Consider the following 19199-nt stretch of genomic DNA (forward strand, 5'->3'; position numbering starts at 1 on the left):
ATTCATCATGGACACTTTCCTTTATAGGAACAGTGCACACAGTCTCTGTTTACTGACGTCACTCTATCTCAGATGCTGCTTTTCTCTACTTGACCAGCAGATGTCCCCAGACTCTCTTGCATCGTTAATATTGTGAGCGTTTGTGGTGCATCCTGTGTCGTGGCGTCTCCCCTGTAATCTGCTGCTGTGCTCCACTGTGTGTACAAAGCTGCCGAGGTTATTGTCACGTGTGCTGCAAAAGGACCATTACAGCTCAGTTCAGTGAAAAGAGTTTCAAAAGTCATGTTGTGGCAGTGGCTTCTTGACCCCGTCATTAAACAATAAGAGTGGAGATCGATGAGAAGTTTTCAGACAGGAAGCTGCTTCTGCTTGTAAGAGAGCTGTGTGTGTGTGTGTGTGTGTGTGTGTGTGTGTGTGTGTGTGTGTGTGTGTGTGTGTGTGTGTGTGTGTGTGTGTGTGTGTGTGTGTGTGTGTGTGTGTGTGTGTGTGTGTGTGTGTGTGTGTGTGTGTGTGTGTGTGTGTGTGTGTGTGTGTGTTCTTGTACTTGTGAGTGAGGACATTTTGGCCGGTCCTCACTTTGTTTTCATTGAAATCACTTCCTTAGGTTGCTACAACATGCTATACTCAACTTTTATGTCAAATTTTGGACCAAAAATTTGGGCAACTTTTTTTTTTTTTAATTTTGGACGACTGTAGTATGACATTTTTGTCAAATTTTGGTCAATTTTTTTTTTTTTTAATTTTGGTCGACATAGTATGATGTTTTTGTCAAATTTTGGACCAAAAATTACAACAACAACAAAAAAAAATTGAAAAAGTTTTCCAGCCCTTTTTGCTCTGGGGCTCCACCTGCAGACATTTTATGGTACTGCAACCAGTAGTTCTTTGTAGATGTCATTCATGAAGTCGATATTTGTAATTGTGTTGATTTATAAAGTGGAAATGCTGGTCCTCAGTATGCAGCAAGTACAAGAATGTGTGTGTGTGTGAGTGGGGCTTGGTTAGAGCGACGGCTGCTGGAGAGAAGGGAGGAGTGGCTCAGGCCGGTGATCAGACAGCTGGACAGAATCAGGTAATCAGTCAGCTATATAAGCACGTTTGTAACCTGGTTCTGGTCTTTTGCAGTAGGCTGGGTCCACACACGGAGCAACAGCTCTGTCTACCTTTGTTTGTTTTGGTGATTTCTGTTGCAATAAACCGGTCAATTTACTCCCTCTCAGCTCGTCTCGTCGTCCTTTTTCCGGAAACCCCAGTGAGTGGGAAAGCTCACACACACGTGTTCATTCTTTTCATTCTCCTAATGCACGATAAACGAGAGAAGCTTTGTTAAAAGCAAATTCCAAACCACCAAGCCTTAAACGTTGATACTTGAACATTATATACATGATGTAAAAAATAATGCTGGGGCTTGGATTTCAGCCTCCGCGCTGACCATAAAAAGTGTCCGTCAGTGTGGACAGGTAGATAAGAAGGTGCGTCCAGGGAATGCACAAACTGGCATAATGATGAATGAATACATAGATATAGATACATAGATATATATATATAGATTGTAATGGCAAAAGGCTATAGGGGGGAGTTGGCTCAGAAGATAACTGCGCCCAATTGAAACCCACATTTCAGATCTTGGGCCAACATGCACAGTAGCATGGCTGTAGGCGCATGTGTTGGACACACGATGGCGCCTGTGAGGGAGCTGAGTGAATGGAGGGGCTTTCACAGAGTGCGATTTAAAGCACAATGTGTTCTATCAACGACACAGAAAATCACCTGCAGCGTGATTCGATGGTGAGACGCATGGGAAGATGTTTTTAAAGAGTCTCTCCAACTGTTGCCTTCAGTGTTGTTTTTGTTTGGCGTAATGGGGTAAAGGTCATCATGTATACAATAGGGGGAATTGGCTGGTGTTTAATCTGACAGAGGAAACTATTGTTGTTTTTTTGTTGTTTTTTTAAAGAAAAAGATTGAACAGCTGCCCTGTGGAGCCTCACCTGCCTGTGTGAGCGTGCACTGCAACAGCTGACAAATGCAAAAGTGCATATTTAAAATCAAGTTTTAGAGAGTCAGATAATGCTGTGAAACACAAGTGTGGGTCAGTAGACATGATAAATACTCTACAATCAGAAAAAGGATAATGCTGCATTCGTTTCATATCCAAAGCACTTACCTGCAGGAGTTCTCCGGGTTCTCTGGGGTTCTCCAGTTTCTTCCCACGGTCCAGAAAACATGCAGATTTGGGGATTTGGCAAATTGGACACTCTGAATTGACATAAGTCATAACTCCCCCCTGCAAACCCTCCTGTGGAGGATAAAGTGGTAGAAAATGGACGGATACATGTGATGGACTGGCGACCTTCCACCCGATGTCAGCTGGGATTGGCTCTAGTGCCCTCGTATGGATGATGAAGACGTAGAAGATGTGAGTGAGTGAGCACTTACTGGCCAATTACCAAATGCTGCCATCCAGTGTTCCTGTATGCACTGCTGTGTTCAAAAATAGTCTTGGTTATAAGTCTTGGCAGAGTGATAAAGTGCCAAGATTTGAGAGGCTTCAGAGTGGGAACTGTGGAATGCATATAAATGATGTCGCCGTAGCAAAAAAGGTTTATTGAGCAATTTGCTATGTCAAATGTTGAGGGATACCTGCCTATCGGGACCCGGGCGTTACGTGATTCATTTTGTTAGAACATGCCATGTTGGTAGAAAAGGCTTCTGCGAAGATGAACGGCGCAAGTTTCAAGCTGTCCAGAGTTCACTGCTCACTTTAAATCCAAGGAGAACGGCCGATATATCACAAAACCTTACAGTCTGAATATATCTGGTCCTCATAATGCCCCCTGGTGTGCTTTTTCACAAGTTTGAAAACAGCCAAAAAAGTACATTATTCCAGACCTGCAATATCCTGATTGACTTCCCTTCATCTTACTCCAGAGTCACTGAAAGTTTACAGGAGCCTTAAGGGAAACGAATGGTCGCAATCTGGCCGAAGATAGCATTAGCATAGCATGGCATAAAGTTAGCTCCAGCGATGGGCAGTGTAACAGCAATAATTGCAGCATTAAGGTTTGCTGTGCAGACCCCCCACCATCTGGCTGGATCTGTGGAGATCCAGTAAAATCCACCATCTTCACTTATCTGATCAAAACAACCGGCGAAGAGAGTTGTCTCACATAATTGCCTGATCGTGTTGTCGAGTATACACGTCGTAAATACGTCTATTGAGGCAAGCAGCGTTGTTTGTTGAAACAGTGGCCGTTTGTCACTTTTCTGTGTCCCGGAACGCAGTTTTAAGATCATTTGAGGCGAGAAATTGGCCATTTAAGAGTCTAAACATGTGCTGTGTGTGTTAAGATATGACGTATTTATAGTTCGGCAGCGACGTTGTCGGCGGTGATCAGCTCCGCCTCTGTGGACGCTCGGTGCTCACTGTGTGAGCCGGCACAGAGCAGCTTCGCTCGGCCTGTCCTGAGGACCAATGGCAGCTCTTGCCGTCTCCGTTGTCCCTTGACGGAGTGACGGACACTTAAAAAATATTCTGTGCAGCCGGAGACGACGCAGAGACTCTACAACAGGTTCTGCGTCGACGCAGAGCACTTTACGCAGGAGTATAAATTGGGCTTAAATTGGGCTTCACTTGGCTTAACGTAGTTTGTTTGCATTAGAAATGGGATGAGATGACGACATCCAATCAGCTGCTGGTTAGATTCAGCATCAGTTACAGATGGTAGCACGTTTGTAAAGTTGCATGGTAAAAATGCTTGTTTCTTTTATATATAAATATATGGAGTCCAAACGGTCCTGATGATGGTTTATGAATCAGAGGAGGTGCAGACTCTACTTCACAAATCAACTCACCGCATAAGCGTTGCTGCTCTCGGCGTTAAAATTGAAAATGACAACAGCTGCGTGCGGCAATCTGCTCAGGCTTTGCTGAAGGGGAAGAGAAGACGAATCTGCATTTGAACAGCAGGTGTGATTGCAGTCCTGCTAAATGAAAGCACAGTCACATGTAAGATATGAGCTGGAGAAGAGGCTGTAGTTAAAGAAATCCATCTTTCTTCTCTGCTTACTCCTCATATGCTCTGGGGTAGGGATAGAGGTTGTATTCATTAGTCGGAAACTGCTATTGCAGGAAAGTACAAACAAGGGTCATGTGTCCTTCAGGTTTTTTTATAATTATTTTTAAAAGCTCAGATAATCCTGTTGCACATGTATGTCAAATCCAGGATCTGAACCCCAGGAACCTTTTTTTAATGGTCCCTGTAGACCTTGTGTTGAAGTTCCTGGTACTTTTGGTAGTTTTAAGGGAAGCAGCACGTTGTTCCTCAGGGTTTTGATGCCCTCTAGTGGTGGTAGTGGTTCATTGATAGATGTTACGATGTACAGAATGCAGAAAGTTTAAAGAACGGAACTGGTATTTGGAAAGTAATACGCGTTAGAACTGCATGGAAACGTTTGGTAACTGAATCTTTATTTATTACATATTTAACACTTGACTTTTACACTTAAAAAAATGACATTTAATTAAGAATAGCGAGCTTCCACTTGATGCCGTTTCTCATCTTTGGCTGCACCGACACCTCGACATCTACGAAGCAAAGAGAATTCAAAAAAACAACATTGGAAAGAAGAAGAAACTGTAAAAAAAAACCAAAGGTAATGTTTTAAATGCTGCTGACCTTGTTGTGTGGCTGCAGGTCTCTGCTGCTGCTGGTAAGACGCCATGATGCTGTTAGCAGTCGAGTTTGGCCCAGTGAGCTAAAGAAAATGAGATCATTTGATTAATTGTACAGTCAAAATGTTTATTTTTAAGGGATTTTTTTGAAGTTTATTGACGTAAAACTATATCTACGATATCTTAAGTCGCCATTAGACAGCCCTTTTTCAGTGAGAAACCTAAGTTTTTCGTTTACCGGCGCTTGGCTGTTTTGGACGTTTTCCGGCCAAACCTCAGGCCCCGCCCCCTCCATCATCTGCAGGGCGTGGTCGTAGGCCGACTGCAGCTTCTCCGCCTGTCTGTCAAACTGGAACAGCACCAGCGCTTTGAGCAGGCCGTGAACTTCCTCTGCAAATCAAATCAAAGGAGTGAACTTCTCCTCAAGGTAGAGCTGAAATAGATCCATATATAATCTATATAATCTGTTACCTCTCATCTTGTCCACAGTGGTGATGATCTCTCCCAGGGCGAACATGAGCGCCCGGTCCTCCATTGGACTTCCTTCCTTCAGACTCAGCTTCTTCCTCTCGGCTTTTCGCCGGTTCTTTGACGACCTCCTGCAGACACAGACAACCAGAACCAGTTTTGTTTTGTTGTGATGTTTTAAAAAACAGTACGAACCAGTGGAAGGGAGTTTCTGTCTTACGAGGAAACGCGGGAGTTGCTGTGCGAGTATTTGGAGCCGGTCATCACGCTGCTGGCCTCAGAGTAAAGTTCAGCGTCGGGACAATCTGGACCGTCCTCGTCTGTCGGAGAAGACGACGGGTTAGTGACAATGAGTTCACGAACGAGTGCTTGTCTAAACCTATAGTAATGATGTTGTTAAATGATGGTTTAGATTGGGATTCAATCTCACCCAGCATGTCCAGTCTGGCCTTCTCCTTCTGCTCTCTGACCACACAGAGTCTGCTTCTGTGTCGCCTGAACGTCGTGACCTGAGCCTCCAGGAAAACGGTCTGTGTGTTCACAGCTGAGAGAAGAAAAACATCTTTTTTAGCCCAAAATGTGACAAAAACGTCATACAATACTATGTCATCGACCTCAATATCATACTACACTATTTCGTCCAAAATCTGACAATATATATATATATTGTCAGACAAAAACGTCATACTATACTATGTCGTCCTATTTCTTTTTTTTTTAATTCATTTTAGACGACATACCCTGTGGGGTGAGTGAACAAGTGAAACAAGGTTCGTTATCTCTGAAGTGAAGTGTTGTTACCGTCGAGCAGAGCAGGTTTCAGGTTCGTTTCTGTGATGTCTCGTCTGTTGTGTACGTAAATCTGAAAACACACACAGAAGTAAAGAAACTTTTATAATAATAATAATACTACTATTATAATTATTATAATAATAATAATAATAATAATAAAACAATGAAAGGACTGAAGTTTAAAACAGCTGGAAATTTCAAATATTTAAGTGATCTCACTGACCAGTCGTAACGCTTCCTCCCAGACTGCACCTGTGATAAGAGCCAAGATGGCTTCCTCACAGTCCTGTTGGAGACAAAGACACAGACTAAGACATCTGAAACCACACACACGTGTCATGTTTGATGGATCTGTCCATATCAAGAAATATGGAATTTAATTTTTTTTAACTTTGTTACTTAGCAAAGTAATTTCTTTCCTGAAATGTTGTGTCTCTTAAAGTGTATTAGTAAGAAAAGTTGAATCAAATGCATAAAAAAGACTCAGATTTTGTCTAGCAGCTGCAGATTGATAGTTAATCTGATTAAAGGTGTAATCTGCTCGTTTTTCCGTGTTTTTCCAGTCGTAGTGCAGAGGATCTTACTTTAGCGTACTGGTCCAGCAGCAGAGCAGCTTCTGAGAATCTTCTCTGTTCAATCAGTTTCTCTACAACAGGAGGACGAAGCTCATGGTTTACATTTAAAACGTAAATGTCTGTAATGCTCTGTACAGTGTAGAGTCTTTCTGTCTGTCTGTCTGTGTGTTGTCATGGTTACCTGCCAGGTCTCTGGCCAGCAGAGCGAGCTGGTCAGGTGGTAGTGGGATGTGCTGAGCCACACAGATGGCGTTCCTCCAACTGGAGCTGCCGGTGAACGCCTGCAGGGCGCCGACCGTCTCTCCACATCGCCATAGCAACAGGCCGGCCTGCTCCGCCTGCTGCTGCTCCACCAGGTGTTCAGAATAGGCACAGCTCAGCGCCTGGAGGTCAAAGTTCAACTTTTATTAGTCTAGTTATTTCTGAGCAAAAATTATTTCTGTGAATTTTCTTCTTAGCAATTATCTTTGAATTTTTTTTCTTTCTTAGCAATTTTTTGTTCTTAACAATGATTTTCCTTAGCAAATTTGTTTGTGAAAAATTTTTGGGGGATTTTTTTTGCTTTCTTTGAAAAAAATTTCCTAGCTAATCATTCTTTGAATAAAAAAAATCTCCCTTAGCATTTTTTTTCTTTGAAAAAAAATCAAAAACATTACGTTTCTTTAAAATAAATTTTTACAAAAGGTTTTCTTTGTAATAATGTCTAATTATTTTTACTTTTACATTTTTTTTCTTTGAATTTTTCTTTAAGAAAATGTGTTACTTTTTAGCTTTCCTTGAAAAAAAATTTTTTTCTTAGCAATTTTCTTTTTCTTTTAAAAGTGTTTCTTTATATTTTTTTAAAGAAAGAAAAAGTAAAACGCCAACATACCAGACCATGATGTTTTAGGGTGATTTTGGAAACCTTACGATACAAATTTTCTTTTTCTTTCTTTGCAAATGTAATTTTTCTTCCTCACCAATTTTTTTTTTTACCCAAAGTAAATTTCAGTCTTTTCTTGATTTACTCCTTCGTAAAAGTCATCTCTTTGCTAAGAAACGGTTGTTCGTACCTTGTATTGAGCGCCGTTTGACTCGTAGAGTCTCAGAGCTTCACTGTAGAGCTTCTGCTCCCTGACGAGCTGCAGAGCTTCAGGGAAATGTTCCTGTCCTGAACACAAGGGAAAGATTGTCATGAAAATAAAAATCTACAAAAACCAAAACAGCTTTACTTCCTACCAGCCTTGACTTTACACCACAGCACACAGGAAGTAAAATATGGGGTTCCACAAGGTTCAATTTCAGGTCCTATTCCATTTCTCATCTTGATGCCGTCATTAAGAGGCGTGGTATCAATCCTGTCCAGTTATGCTGATGATACACTTATATTTATGCTGCCATTTACTCTGTAATTTAATCCGACCACACGCTCTGAGACTGACCACACTTGCTGAGGTGCAGCAGCGCCTTCCTGTAGCGCTTCAGGTGTTTGTCGATGGTGTAGCGCTGGTAGTTTGGCTCCAGGCTCTTCAGCATGTTTAAGAAGGGAAGATATTCTTTGGGATCCTGCCGAGAGAAAAAAAAACAATGCATTTGTAGATAACAAGTAGGACTTATAGAGCTGCTTGAACAGCACGACCGATCGCGTCTTATGTACAAAATCATGGAGAACTTTGCAGTCGTCTCGTACCTTCTGCGATTTCTCCGCCACCATGAGCACGAGGTCAAAGTCGTACGTTCCCAGAGAGTGTTCGTACAAGTCGTTGACGTTGACGAGGAAGAGGAGGTACTTGAGCGCCGCCTCAGCGCTAACGGCACCCGGAGCTTCAGAAGGGTTCTCTGGACAAAGACACACACACAACAAATACATTTAAAATCCACTGTGTTCTTCTTATTTGTTAAAGTTTAAGGAAATCGTCTTGAGTTTGGTGTTAAGGTGTTATGGTTAGGTTAGGGATTTGTTTAGTCTGCCCAGTCAAAGAAGAAGAGAGTAGATGGATCAGTGTATTTGAGGTCTTCTCACCTCGAAGCTCGTGGACCTTCTGCAGAGCGATCTCCAGCTCTGGAACAGACTTCTTCACATGAGTCGTCAGAATGGAGAGACAGAACCTGAGGGGAACGTCAACAATTAATTCTGTCCAACATTTCTATATAAAAAGGATGATTTACATTTCTTAGATGGAATCTGGTTCAGGGCGATGCCAACTATTATGTTGGTAAATTGCAAGTCATTCCAAGATACTTTTTGTTTTTGAGAAGTCAGCTCACTGTCAAATTGCATCAGGGCAAATGGATAATTTCCTGAATTTAAAAAATTCATTCAAATTATTCCTTAAGAGGTTTGCAAATATTTTCAACAGATCCTTGTTCAGGGCGATGCCGACTATTATGATGGTAAATTTCGAGTCATTCAGAGATACTTTTTTTTGCTGATGAGCTGCTGCTCATCGCTGGTGCAGCATGATAAATCAAGCAAGCGGATTTATTGAGGTGAGCCTGTTATAAAGAGGGTAAAATGAGTCTAAACTGACTTGTTTGGATCCATTGACTCCATCTTGCTTCGTAAAGCGTCACAGACCACGTCGACCTTCTTCAGTCCAGAGACCGTCTGCGTCTGTAGCTGCGGCTGCACTGGACTGCTCTCAGGACGCGGGTACATGCTGCCTGCTGTGTCCTCCTCTCTGGAGACAAAACAAATAAATAAACAGACATATTTTTCTGTATTTTATGAATAAATAAACAATTTCTAAAGCAGGGACAAAAGTTGTACTTGAGCTCAGTGAGGAAGAGGTTGATGTTGTTGATGGAGGTCAGCTGTGTGATGAAGGTCTCGATGTTCTCCAGGAAAACCTGAAAAATGGTTTTAGGACGACTCTTATTATCACTTAAGTGTACGTCTGTTTAAATGTGTACGTATAAGGATGTACATATCTTTTTCCTTTATGTATATTTATTTTAATGGCAAATTTGGGGGATAATATCAAGTATTACTACCACTAATACATGCTTGTCTTGTCGAGATCTCGCTTTTTAAAATGGGTTTTAATTATCAATGTGACTTTAGAGAGAAATAAAGGACGAATAACTGAGGAAATAATCAATTAAATTGACTGATATCACATGTTTTTATTGGATTTCCAAAATATTATCATATCACGTTTGTAAATTGTATTATTTCCTATATTTTGTAAATCTTCTGGAATAAATAAAGATGTGTTCAAACCTTTGGATTGTGGTCGTAAATGAGGTTCAGGTTGATCCTCAGCTTCCTCATACACTCGAAGGCCTCTCTGAACCTCAAACTGGGATAGAAATAACGTAAAATTTGAGCTTAAAGTTCAACATTTAATGAATTAACTCAATTTCAGTGAGTTGAATGAATATTTTGATATTATAAAGACTAAACTCACGCGTCCAACCACTCCCTGAGCTGAGCCAGCACCAACGCTCTGTGATGAACCGTCTCCAGGTTCCCCCGAGGCATCTGGACATGAAGTTTCTCACTTATCCATAAAACAGGCTAAAAGTAGCAGAATCATGCTAATGTGAGCTAACACGAACGGACCTGTAGAATGACTTTGGTGTCCTGAGGCACCACAGTCACGATCCTGGATCCCCTCTCCACCCGACGCAGCGTCTCGTCGTTCTGACCTTTATCTGTGGCCAAGGCCGCCTGCAGCCCTGTCAGGGTTAGGGTCAAAGGTCATCTCAATCAGTTCGGCTATCGAACATACAGCAGTGACAACAATAACTAAGCTAACGAGTCGATTTTAAGAAGAACGGAGGAGCTGAAAAAAATGGAGAGTGAAGTTTGTGTCACTGCACCAAAGTCCATTGAGAAAATCAAGGATTTAGCATCAATGTTTTTCAGATGTTTTTGACCCACTGCTTCCTACATTAGCAGGTTAAAATGTGCTGTTTTGTGATTTCAGTGTTTAAAATGCTTACTTTGGCTTTAAATAAGTGACATAAATTTACTAAACAAGGCAGCAGTAGACCAGCAGCTCCTGTGTCACCATGAGCTAAAAAAATGCTGATTTTCTGCATGGGATTTGGTGCAGCAGAGACACAAGTCAGAAAAAGAGAAATAAAGCACTAAAACATAGATAACACGCGCAACAAACACGTTCCTTACCTTTGACGGTGAGCGTGCTCAGCTGGAGGCAGCGGCAGGTGTGGGAGTGTGTGGTGATGAGGAGGAAGTCGTTGCAAACGGCAAAGGACGACACGTTAGACGCCAGCTGAGAGGAAAAGAAGATATACTAAGCGTAAATAAACGTACGTCCCGTGCACCGATCGCACCGAGAAAGTGAGGGCGGCTCACCTCGGTGTCTCCAGCGTACAGGTGGGATCTGTCCGTCAGACCGAGCAGATACTCCTGCAAAAACACAAACACCGTCGTGTGAATTCTGCCTTAAAAACGAGAACGTGATGATGACGATTGATCGTCTTTCGATCGATTACCTCCCCGCTGATGCTGCAGAGCGACGTCTGAACGCACGGCACAGGGAAGTTGACGTTACACCCGCTGGGGTCTCGCCAGTTCTCCACGGACGGTTCGGGACAATCTGAAACAGATACGCTCAAAGTCAACTCAACGCCTTTTTCTCAATTAAAAATGGATATGAAATAGAAAAAGTAAAGTGTTTGTGACTGACCCCAGAGCAGTTTCCTGATCTGTCCATCCTCCAGCTGCAGAGCCACAGTGCCAGTCTGAGCCGAGTGAACCACGCTGACCACAACACCGTCCACTTCTACCTCAGACCTGAGGGGGGAGGGAAAGTCACTTAAATAAATCTAAGAAATACAATATTTAAGAGATTTACAGGGACATAAAAGTATTTTTTACTGGTTGTTTTTAAGCCTGTCAGAATAAAACAAGAGGAAAACAGTTTTATAGAGCGGAAACAGTTAATTGATTAGTCAGTTTGAAGCTTTTTTTCATGATTAAAACAAGATTTCTGATTGTTTTAGCTTCTTAAATGTGAATATTTTATTGGTTTCTTTGCTCCACATAAACAAAGAAATCATTAAACTAAAACTAACACGTTATGATGACTTTTTTTCCTGTCCTGTCTGGTTTCATTGAGAAATAATGTGGTATTCAATCTTAAAGGGGTTCAAAAGTTTGGACTCACTTAGAAATGTCCTTATTTTTTAAAGGAAAAGCACTTTTTTTCAATGAATATAACATTAAATTAATCAGAAATAATCTCTATACATTGTTAATGTGGTAAACGACTATTCTAGCTGCAAACATCTGGTTTTTAATGGAATATGTACATTTCCAGTGTTCTAATGTTACATTGTGTTTGCTAATGGCGTTAGAAGCTATTGGATGATTAGAAAACCCTTGTGCAATGACGTTTTATGAAAACAGTTTTATTTGGAATAAAAATCATTATTTCTAATCTTGTCAATGTCTTGACTATATTTTCTGTTCATTTTGCAACTCTTTTGATGAGTAAAAGTCTGACTTTTAATGGACAACACCAACAAAAATCGTACAGGTGAGCCCAAACCATTGAACGGTAGTGTACAAACAGAGACTACAAGATAATATAGAGCTTGACCTGATCACAAGTGTGTTGTTGCCGCCGTCGTCGTCGTCCACCGCCGGCTGAAGCACCTGCAGGGCGGAGGAGGTCGGCAGCAGACCAGAGGCCACGCCCACAAACAGCTCGTCCTGCAGCCACAGCAGCTGCCGCAGAGACAGAGGGTCGTCGTCGTCTCTCTGCGCCGCGACACTGGAGGAGAAAGAAAAGGTGTGGGTGTGTGTGTGTGTGCGTGTGTGTGTGTTTGAGATGCTGCCTGGTCGAGGACTTACCTGAAGGTTTTCTGGAGAACCAGAGGACGAAACACAACCCTGAATCCGTTTGGTGTTTTCTCAGTCTCTTCTTCTGAGTCTGAATCAATGAAATTAGCAGAATTTAACCCTTTAACAACCTTTTTAGTGAACATGCATGCAACAATTGATAATTTATAGGTTATTAATAGATTACTTCAGTGGTTTGAGTGTAATTTTGTAATCATTTAAACACGTTTTTTTAATTTCTCAGCTTCTGAAAAGTGAATATTTTCTAGTTTCTTTGCAAATAAATACAATAATGCGCGAGAACGTGATTATTTTGAGCTTTGGGAAACACTAAATCAGCATTTTATGGCTCAAACAACGTCAACAAAGCACTTAATTGATTATAAATTCAGCATAAATATAAATATAAAGACATTTAAACCGTCTGTGTCAATTAAATGAGCAGAATATAACCTTTTATTTGTAATATTGATGTTTTAGATAACTGAAAATGCTGATTGTGGGCTACATTTGATCATTAATAGATTATTAATAGATTACTAGATGAATAGGCAGATATTTCGATCATCAATTCAGTTCAATTAAACAGGTTCTTTGATTTATCAGCTACTGAAAGTGAATATTTCCTAATTTCTTTGTAAATAAATATGATAATATTTGAGAATGTCATTATTTTGAGCATTGGGAAACACTAAATCAGCATTTTCAGACGTTTTATGGCTCAAACATCATCAAAAAAATCAATTAATTAATTATAAATTCAGCATAAATATAAACCGAAGACATTTAAAGTGGAAAATCTTGGTGGAAAACAGAAAAGAGAAACTCCACCTTGGCTGTAGACGGAGATCTGTCCGTTAGCGGTGAGCGCCGCCAGCTGATTGGTCCCCTGAGGTCGGCACAGGAAGGTCACCTGGTTGACGGGAGCTTTGAGCTGGAGCTCGAAGGAGCACATGGGAGGAGGGACGACGCCGCGTCTGAAGGTCGTCACCAGGATTTTATCTGAGGGTCATCACAGAGTACGAAAACCTCGTCATGCGATGCTTCTTCTCACTTCTTCTTTTTATTTTTTTTAACATATCACTTCTGTCGCTCACCTCCATCGATCACAGCCACGTTGGCGTCGTCGGCTGCGTCCGTGCCGAGGCTCCGCTCCGTGGTCCAGCCCCAGTCGTAGGTGACGCTGGTCCAGCTGCGTCTCACCAGGTGCAGCCTGAGGGGGCGCTCAGGATCCCAGCAGCACCAGACGGGAGCCTGCTGATGGTCTCTGCCGAAGTGCAGGCTCTGCTTCAGATACCAGTGGTAGTTCCCGACTGTCCACAGCTGGACTGCAGAGAAAGAGAGAGAGAGCGACTTTAGAGCACTTTCACCACACAGGATTGTTTGTTTGGGCTTCGGGACTTTTGGGAGGTAATATTAGGGTTAGATGAACTATGGCTGAACTTACTGTAAGTGTTAACTTGTCCGTCCTCTGAAGGAGTCATGTCCTCCAACCAGACAGCCAAAACAGACGAGTCACTGTTCCACAGCAGCTCCTTCACCTACACGCAGGAGAAGAACTGTGATAATGGCCTTCAAACTGTGGATTGAGAACTTCTAAAAACCAGCTTTTTAAACGTAAAGTGAGATCTATGTGAACCTTGACTTGGTCCTTGCTGAAGGGCAGGGTGAAGTCTCCGTGCACAAGTCCGTTCTTCTCCATGAACACCACGCTGTGTTTGTTGGGGAGACGCTGAGAGCTCGCTATGAGGCTTCCAGAAGGTCTGAAACCCACGGAGAAGATGTCGTCACATGATTCCCGATTCACTCATCGGCTCTTAAAACAACAACTTCTAAAACACAAAGTCTCTTACTTCCAGCAGAGAGCCTGTTCCAGACCGTTGACGTTCTCGCTGGTGGCCTGAAGGACGCCCTCTCGGTTCCACACACGGACCTTCCGGGCTCCCGTCTGAGGGCAAACGGCGCTGACGGCAAACAGCTGACCGTCGCCTCGCCACGTCACCCGCGGCCGCCGGTCGTCGCACGCAGACACCGCTTGCACCTCCTGTGCTCCGCCATGACATCATTCGGAATATTTAAATTAGTGGGAATGTTGAGTTCTCAATATTTCAATCATTTGTGCACATTCACACATTCATCTTCCTTGTGTGGTTGAAAACTGACCTGGATCTTCTTCTGCGCTGCCTGTTTTCCCTCTGAACCGTGGAACTGAGTCTCCTTCTTCCCCCAGCCCACAGTGATGAACTTCCCTGCAACACACACACAACAAAACACAGACAATATTTAAATACATGATTAAAGTAGTGATCATTTTGTCGTCCTCCGTTTATAAAGTCGTTTTTTTGTTTACCTTCACCAAAATCGTCCTGGTGGATTCCAAACTCAGCGATGGGCTCAAACTCTTTGGTCATCATGATGATCGTTTCCTGACCTGCAAGTGCCGAAATTATGAGCGAGTTATTTTTGTTGGGAAAATGTGCCGACGTCAGGAGAACGAACCAAACCAGTGACTGACTGACCTGTGGTGAGAGTGACCAGCTCTTCATCAGGACTCCAGCTCATGGACGTCAGGCCACTGTCCACGCTGCCCACACACTCCAGCTGTAATGACATGATGCATTTCTTTATTTCCCTATCTTTAATTTAAATAAAAAACAAACTGTTAGTCCACCACAAGTGAAGTTTTTGTCGTTTTGAAACCTGCTCGTGCTCCCACACAAGATTCCATAGAGAAAATCAGCGTTTTTAACCCATGGCAACATGAGAGTTACTGAGTCAAGGATTTTTAAATCACTGAAGTCACAAAAATAAGACATTTTAACTGACTAATGGAAGCAGCAGGAACGCTCATGTTGCTATGAGCTAAAAACGCTGATTTTTTTTTACATGGGTATTGGTGCAGGCTGTGAGACAAATAACATTTTTTAACAGTTTAACAGTGAGATAAAGTCCCAGAATATTGAAGATTCAAAGACCTGGCAGGTGTTGAGGTTGAAGAGGATAACGTCGCCGCCAGCTGTGGCCAAACACGCCGACTCAAGCTCAGCCAGGTCCTGGAGTCCGACCACCACGCCGCTGCCATCCTCAGGGAGGAAACCGTCGGCCGTCAACGAAGCCTCGCCGACGACCTGCAGAAGACGACGGAGGGAAGATGAGTAAAAACAAAACGTTCCACCTCCACCTCCACCTGCGACTGCGTGATCGCCAGACTCACCTGTCCAGAGCGGGGGTCGTACTCCGTGACAGAGTATGGAGAGGCGAGCAGCAGCGAGCCCGTGTCTGCGCGCACGCACAGGAAGCGAGGCGAGCCGGGACTCTGCAGCTCAGAGCTGTGCAGGCTCTTCAGCAGCTTCAGGTTCCTCATTTCACCTCAGGACAGGACAGGAACACCCTGAGATAGACGCTGAAGACCAACGCTGCAAAAACACCTGAAAGAGCAACAACTGTGGTATTGTAAGGGTCACCGAACACTGCATTTCTGAGCCTTAAATCAACTGAATTACTTTGAAAAACTGTTCTTATGCACAAGAGGTTAAAAACAATGGTTTTGCATGAAATGTTTAAGACAAAACACAACATTTTAGAACATTGTCATCATTCCCAGGGGTTTCGAAACACCAATAACCATTTCCTGACATTTTTGTGGACCTTATAAATGCTCCAGATAATGACGATGAAAATATTCATTAGTTGCAGCCCTTATTAAGTAACAACAATTGTGTGTGAATAGCTTTTATCTTTTTATATATATATATATATGGTTTTATTGTATGACCTGTTTATTTGTGTTGTTTTTATATTTTCTACAGTATTGTTATTGATGTATTATTTGTTCTTAGGTCTATGAGGTCACACGTGTGTATGTTTTATTTATTTATCTCTGATGTACAGCACTTTGTTTCAGCTGTTTTTAAAGTGCTTTATAAATAAAGTTGGATTGGATTGGAATAGAAAAGTAAAAAGCACTGATTGATGTGTGTTGTTTTCATTGGAAAATAATATTTAGTTTATTACTGGCTGGTTTTTTGCACAACAATGAACTACATGTCGAGGAGTTCAGTCAGTGTTTGGATGTGGATAGAAACATAAAATATTGTAAATTGACAATTATATTATAGGTACAATTGAATCCATTATCGGACACGCACATCTAGTTGTCTCCCCATTATAACTTGGATTAAAAAACCTAACTAAGAAGCAAGTCAGAGTCCTGTTAATTTTCCTTGGATTAAACACTTTTTGATTTAACACGTTGTTTACATTGTTGACGTTTGGACACCGAACACGAGCACAAATCACTCCACGCAAATTCGTATAAATATGTCATATAAACCAATGATGTGGAACGTAAAACTAATAATAATCCAACCTTAACACAAAACTAACAATACTTATCACTGAAAATGTTTATATGCGACTCACTGGATAAACTGTAGGTGTTTTACAACAAGAGTGTGTAGGGCTGTCCTATAATGGATCTCGCTAGCTTACTATTCAAACGTAAAAGAAGCGGCGTTTTGTTGTTGTTGTCTAAGCTACGGCAGCCCGGAAGACTAATAAGAGACAATAAAAACATAATAAAACGTGGAAATAAGAAAACTTACTGAGAAGAAGAGGGACAAGTAGAACCTTTCAAATGTTCAGCATCAACAAAACAACAACGCGCATGTGGCGGCGCCGCTGCTGTCAGACTACGTCACAACCTTTCACCTCTGACGCAGCTGCGTGACAAAATGGCGGCAGCGCCATCTGGCGGCGTGGAGTAGATGTAGCACCAAAAAAATTAAAAAGTGATCAAAAAAACTGTTCAAATTATATTAGAAAAATTACCATAAAATAAAAAGTGTTCTACAAAATTTTTCAATCCGATATAGTGACTTAAAGTGTGCTCGACCAAACGGTTGAGTAGTACTTTAAAGGAATACTTCACCAATTTGCATTTAGCTTTGTATTCTAATTTTAAAAAATTAAATTAAAAATCTAAAAATTGTGCTTCCCAACCTCAGTTTCCCTCTGAGTTGAGAAATACAGTATTTTCATTCTTTTTCTTTGTTACATGCCCACCAGTGACACTTGCTCCTGTTAGCTGTTAACTGTTAGCAAAGATGGCGGACACTGTTTACATTCTGGGAATGAGGTCCCGTCCCGTCCCCCTACTGGTGGGTCTAAAAAGTGCAGAATTAGCGTTGCAGCTTCAAACCTCGGACCAAGTGACCATTTAACCTTTTAAAGGGTTAATAGCTGTTCAACTTTCTTAGGGCAGAATAGTGTAGGAGTTTTCTACCTCCAGCAGATGGCAGTAATGTACCTTAAAGGGATACTTGACTACATAACATGATAACATGACTTGAGAAAAGGTCTTAAAGTATATGACATTTAATGTACTTAAGTAAAAGTATTAAATTAAAAACTTTCATGGACCTTAAAATTAAAATTTGAAAAATGTAACAAAAGGAAAAAGGTCTCTTCACTGAGAGCGCTGTAAAATATTAAAACAGATCAAAGTGATCACCTTCTTTAGGATTCTAAATCCACAGTTGTGTGTTTTTTGCGTATGGAACTGTTTAAATACAGTCAACGCAATTTCCTTTGATGTTTTGATGACGTCTTAAAAAATAAAAAGGCAGTAGAGCAAACATGACGAAATACCCTTAGTAGACGACGTTACCTTTTACACACACCACCGCCAACAAAAATCATGGACGCCACCTACGATTAAAAACACCCCATCTGGGATGACCCGGGAGGCAGCCATGCATCTACTGTAAAACACAGCAGAAGAAGAAACACATCATCGATCATCGGTACGATATATACGTCGCCATGTCGTTCACGGTGTTTAACCTCGTGGGCGCCGCGGTCACCAAGCTCATCCGGAGGCTCATGAACTTCCTCACCCTCCACCAGGGCGACGGTGCTTTTGAGGACCCCAACGCAGCGGGCTTTCCGTGCGGGATCCTCGACGAGTTGCGTTCCGACGCGGAGAACACCGCCATCAGCGAGTCGACGCTGGGGAGCGACATCAGAGATGCCCTGGCCCCGCCGCGGGGCCCCGTTTTCGTATACAAACCCATATACGTGTGCAACTTCGCGCACCTGTCGGACGCCCTCGCCGCCACGGAGCAGTGCTGCGCCTACGAGGCGGAGAGCTTCCCCAAGGCGGAGTTGGCCAAGGACCAGGTCAAAGTCAGCGACCCCCGCAGACCCAACTACAAGTGCGCCTCCATCTGCAGGATCTCCAACGAGTTCCTCAACTGCTGGATGAACGCGGCGCTGCAAGCCGTGCTCAACCTGAACCTCGTGCAGGACATCTCGCCCGACAGCGCCGCGGCGCCGATCACGCCGATGTTCGGCGAGCTCTTTTTGACTGCCCTGGCACACCCGGGCAGGTTCTTCTCGCAGGGTGAAGTGTACATGGTTCTGCAGGAGCTGAACGACGCCATACCGTACCTACGCTTGGGTCAGGACAACGACGTCCTGGACTTTCTGCAGCCGTTGCTGGCCTGGCTGGAGAAGTGCGGCATACAAACGTCCATCAAGATGGACGAGAACCTCCTGTGCAAGCAGTGCGGGTTCACCTCCTCGGACATCATGCACAGCAGTATTTACTACTTGTCGCCGCCGTTTTGGGGCGACTCCATCGCGTCCCTCTTGCAGAACTCGTTGAACGGAAACACGGGGCTGGCGCGCTGCGAGAAATGCGACCGAATCGATCAGAAAATCTCAAACATTTCCTTCCCCGACGTTTTGACCCTCCATCTGCCGCGAACGCAGGGCCCGGCGAGGGAGCCCGTGGCCCCGAGTCGGATCATAGAACTAATGCAACACCCGACGACGCACAGGTTCTCGCTGTCCTCGGTCATCTGTCACTCGGTAACACCTTGCGGCCACTATT

At 42.8% G+C, this 19199-nt stretch overlaps 1 protein-coding gene across 2 annotated transcripts; it reads right to left on the reverse strand.

The window, feature by feature from the left end:
* Positions 1-4449: 4449 nt before the first annotated feature.
* elp1 (elongator acetyltransferase complex subunit 1) lies at positions 4450-16980 on the reverse strand. 2 transcript variants are annotated; one of them, XM_083906254.1, is made up of 36 exons: positions 16909-16980; positions 15519-15732; positions 15280-15432; positions 14824-14905; positions 14655-14735; positions 14468-14553; positions 14158-14348; positions 13944-14067; positions 13752-13845; positions 13402-13632; positions 13136-13306; positions 12317-12395; positions 12063-12236; positions 11148-11254; positions 10954-11057; positions 10814-10867; positions 10625-10730; positions 10055-10170; positions 9900-9973; positions 9713-9791; positions 9260-9339; positions 9021-9170; positions 8513-8598; positions 8180-8328; positions 7932-8055; positions 7563-7660; positions 6692-6893; positions 6520-6581; positions 6159-6221; positions 5945-6005; positions 5574-5687; positions 5364-5463; positions 5147-5274; positions 4914-5065; positions 4680-4758; positions 4450-4588 (listed from the first exon to the last, which is right to left on the reverse strand). In XM_083906254.1, exons 2-36 carry the CDS (start codon positions 15666-15668, stop codon positions 4521-4523), a joined length of 3972 nt encoding a protein of 1323 aa, XP_083762380.1. In that variant the 5' UTR covers positions 15669-15732; positions 16909-16980; the 3' UTR covers positions 4450-4520. The 2 variants fall into 2 exon arrangements, with proteins under 2 accessions (XP_083762380.1, XP_083762381.1); XM_083906255.1 differs by lacking the exons at positions 4450-4588; positions 4680-4758; positions 4914-5065; positions 5147-5274; positions 5364-5463 and having other exon boundaries at positions 5590-5687; positions 5884-6005.
* Between the last annotated feature and the right edge of the window lie 2219 nt (positions 16981-19199).

Source organism: Microchirus variegatus, assembly GCF_963457635.1.
Source record: "Microchirus variegatus genome assembly, chromosome: 19".
NCBI classification, from domain to species: domain Eukaryota; kingdom Metazoa; phylum Chordata; class Actinopteri; order Pleuronectiformes; family Soleidae; genus Microchirus; species Microchirus variegatus.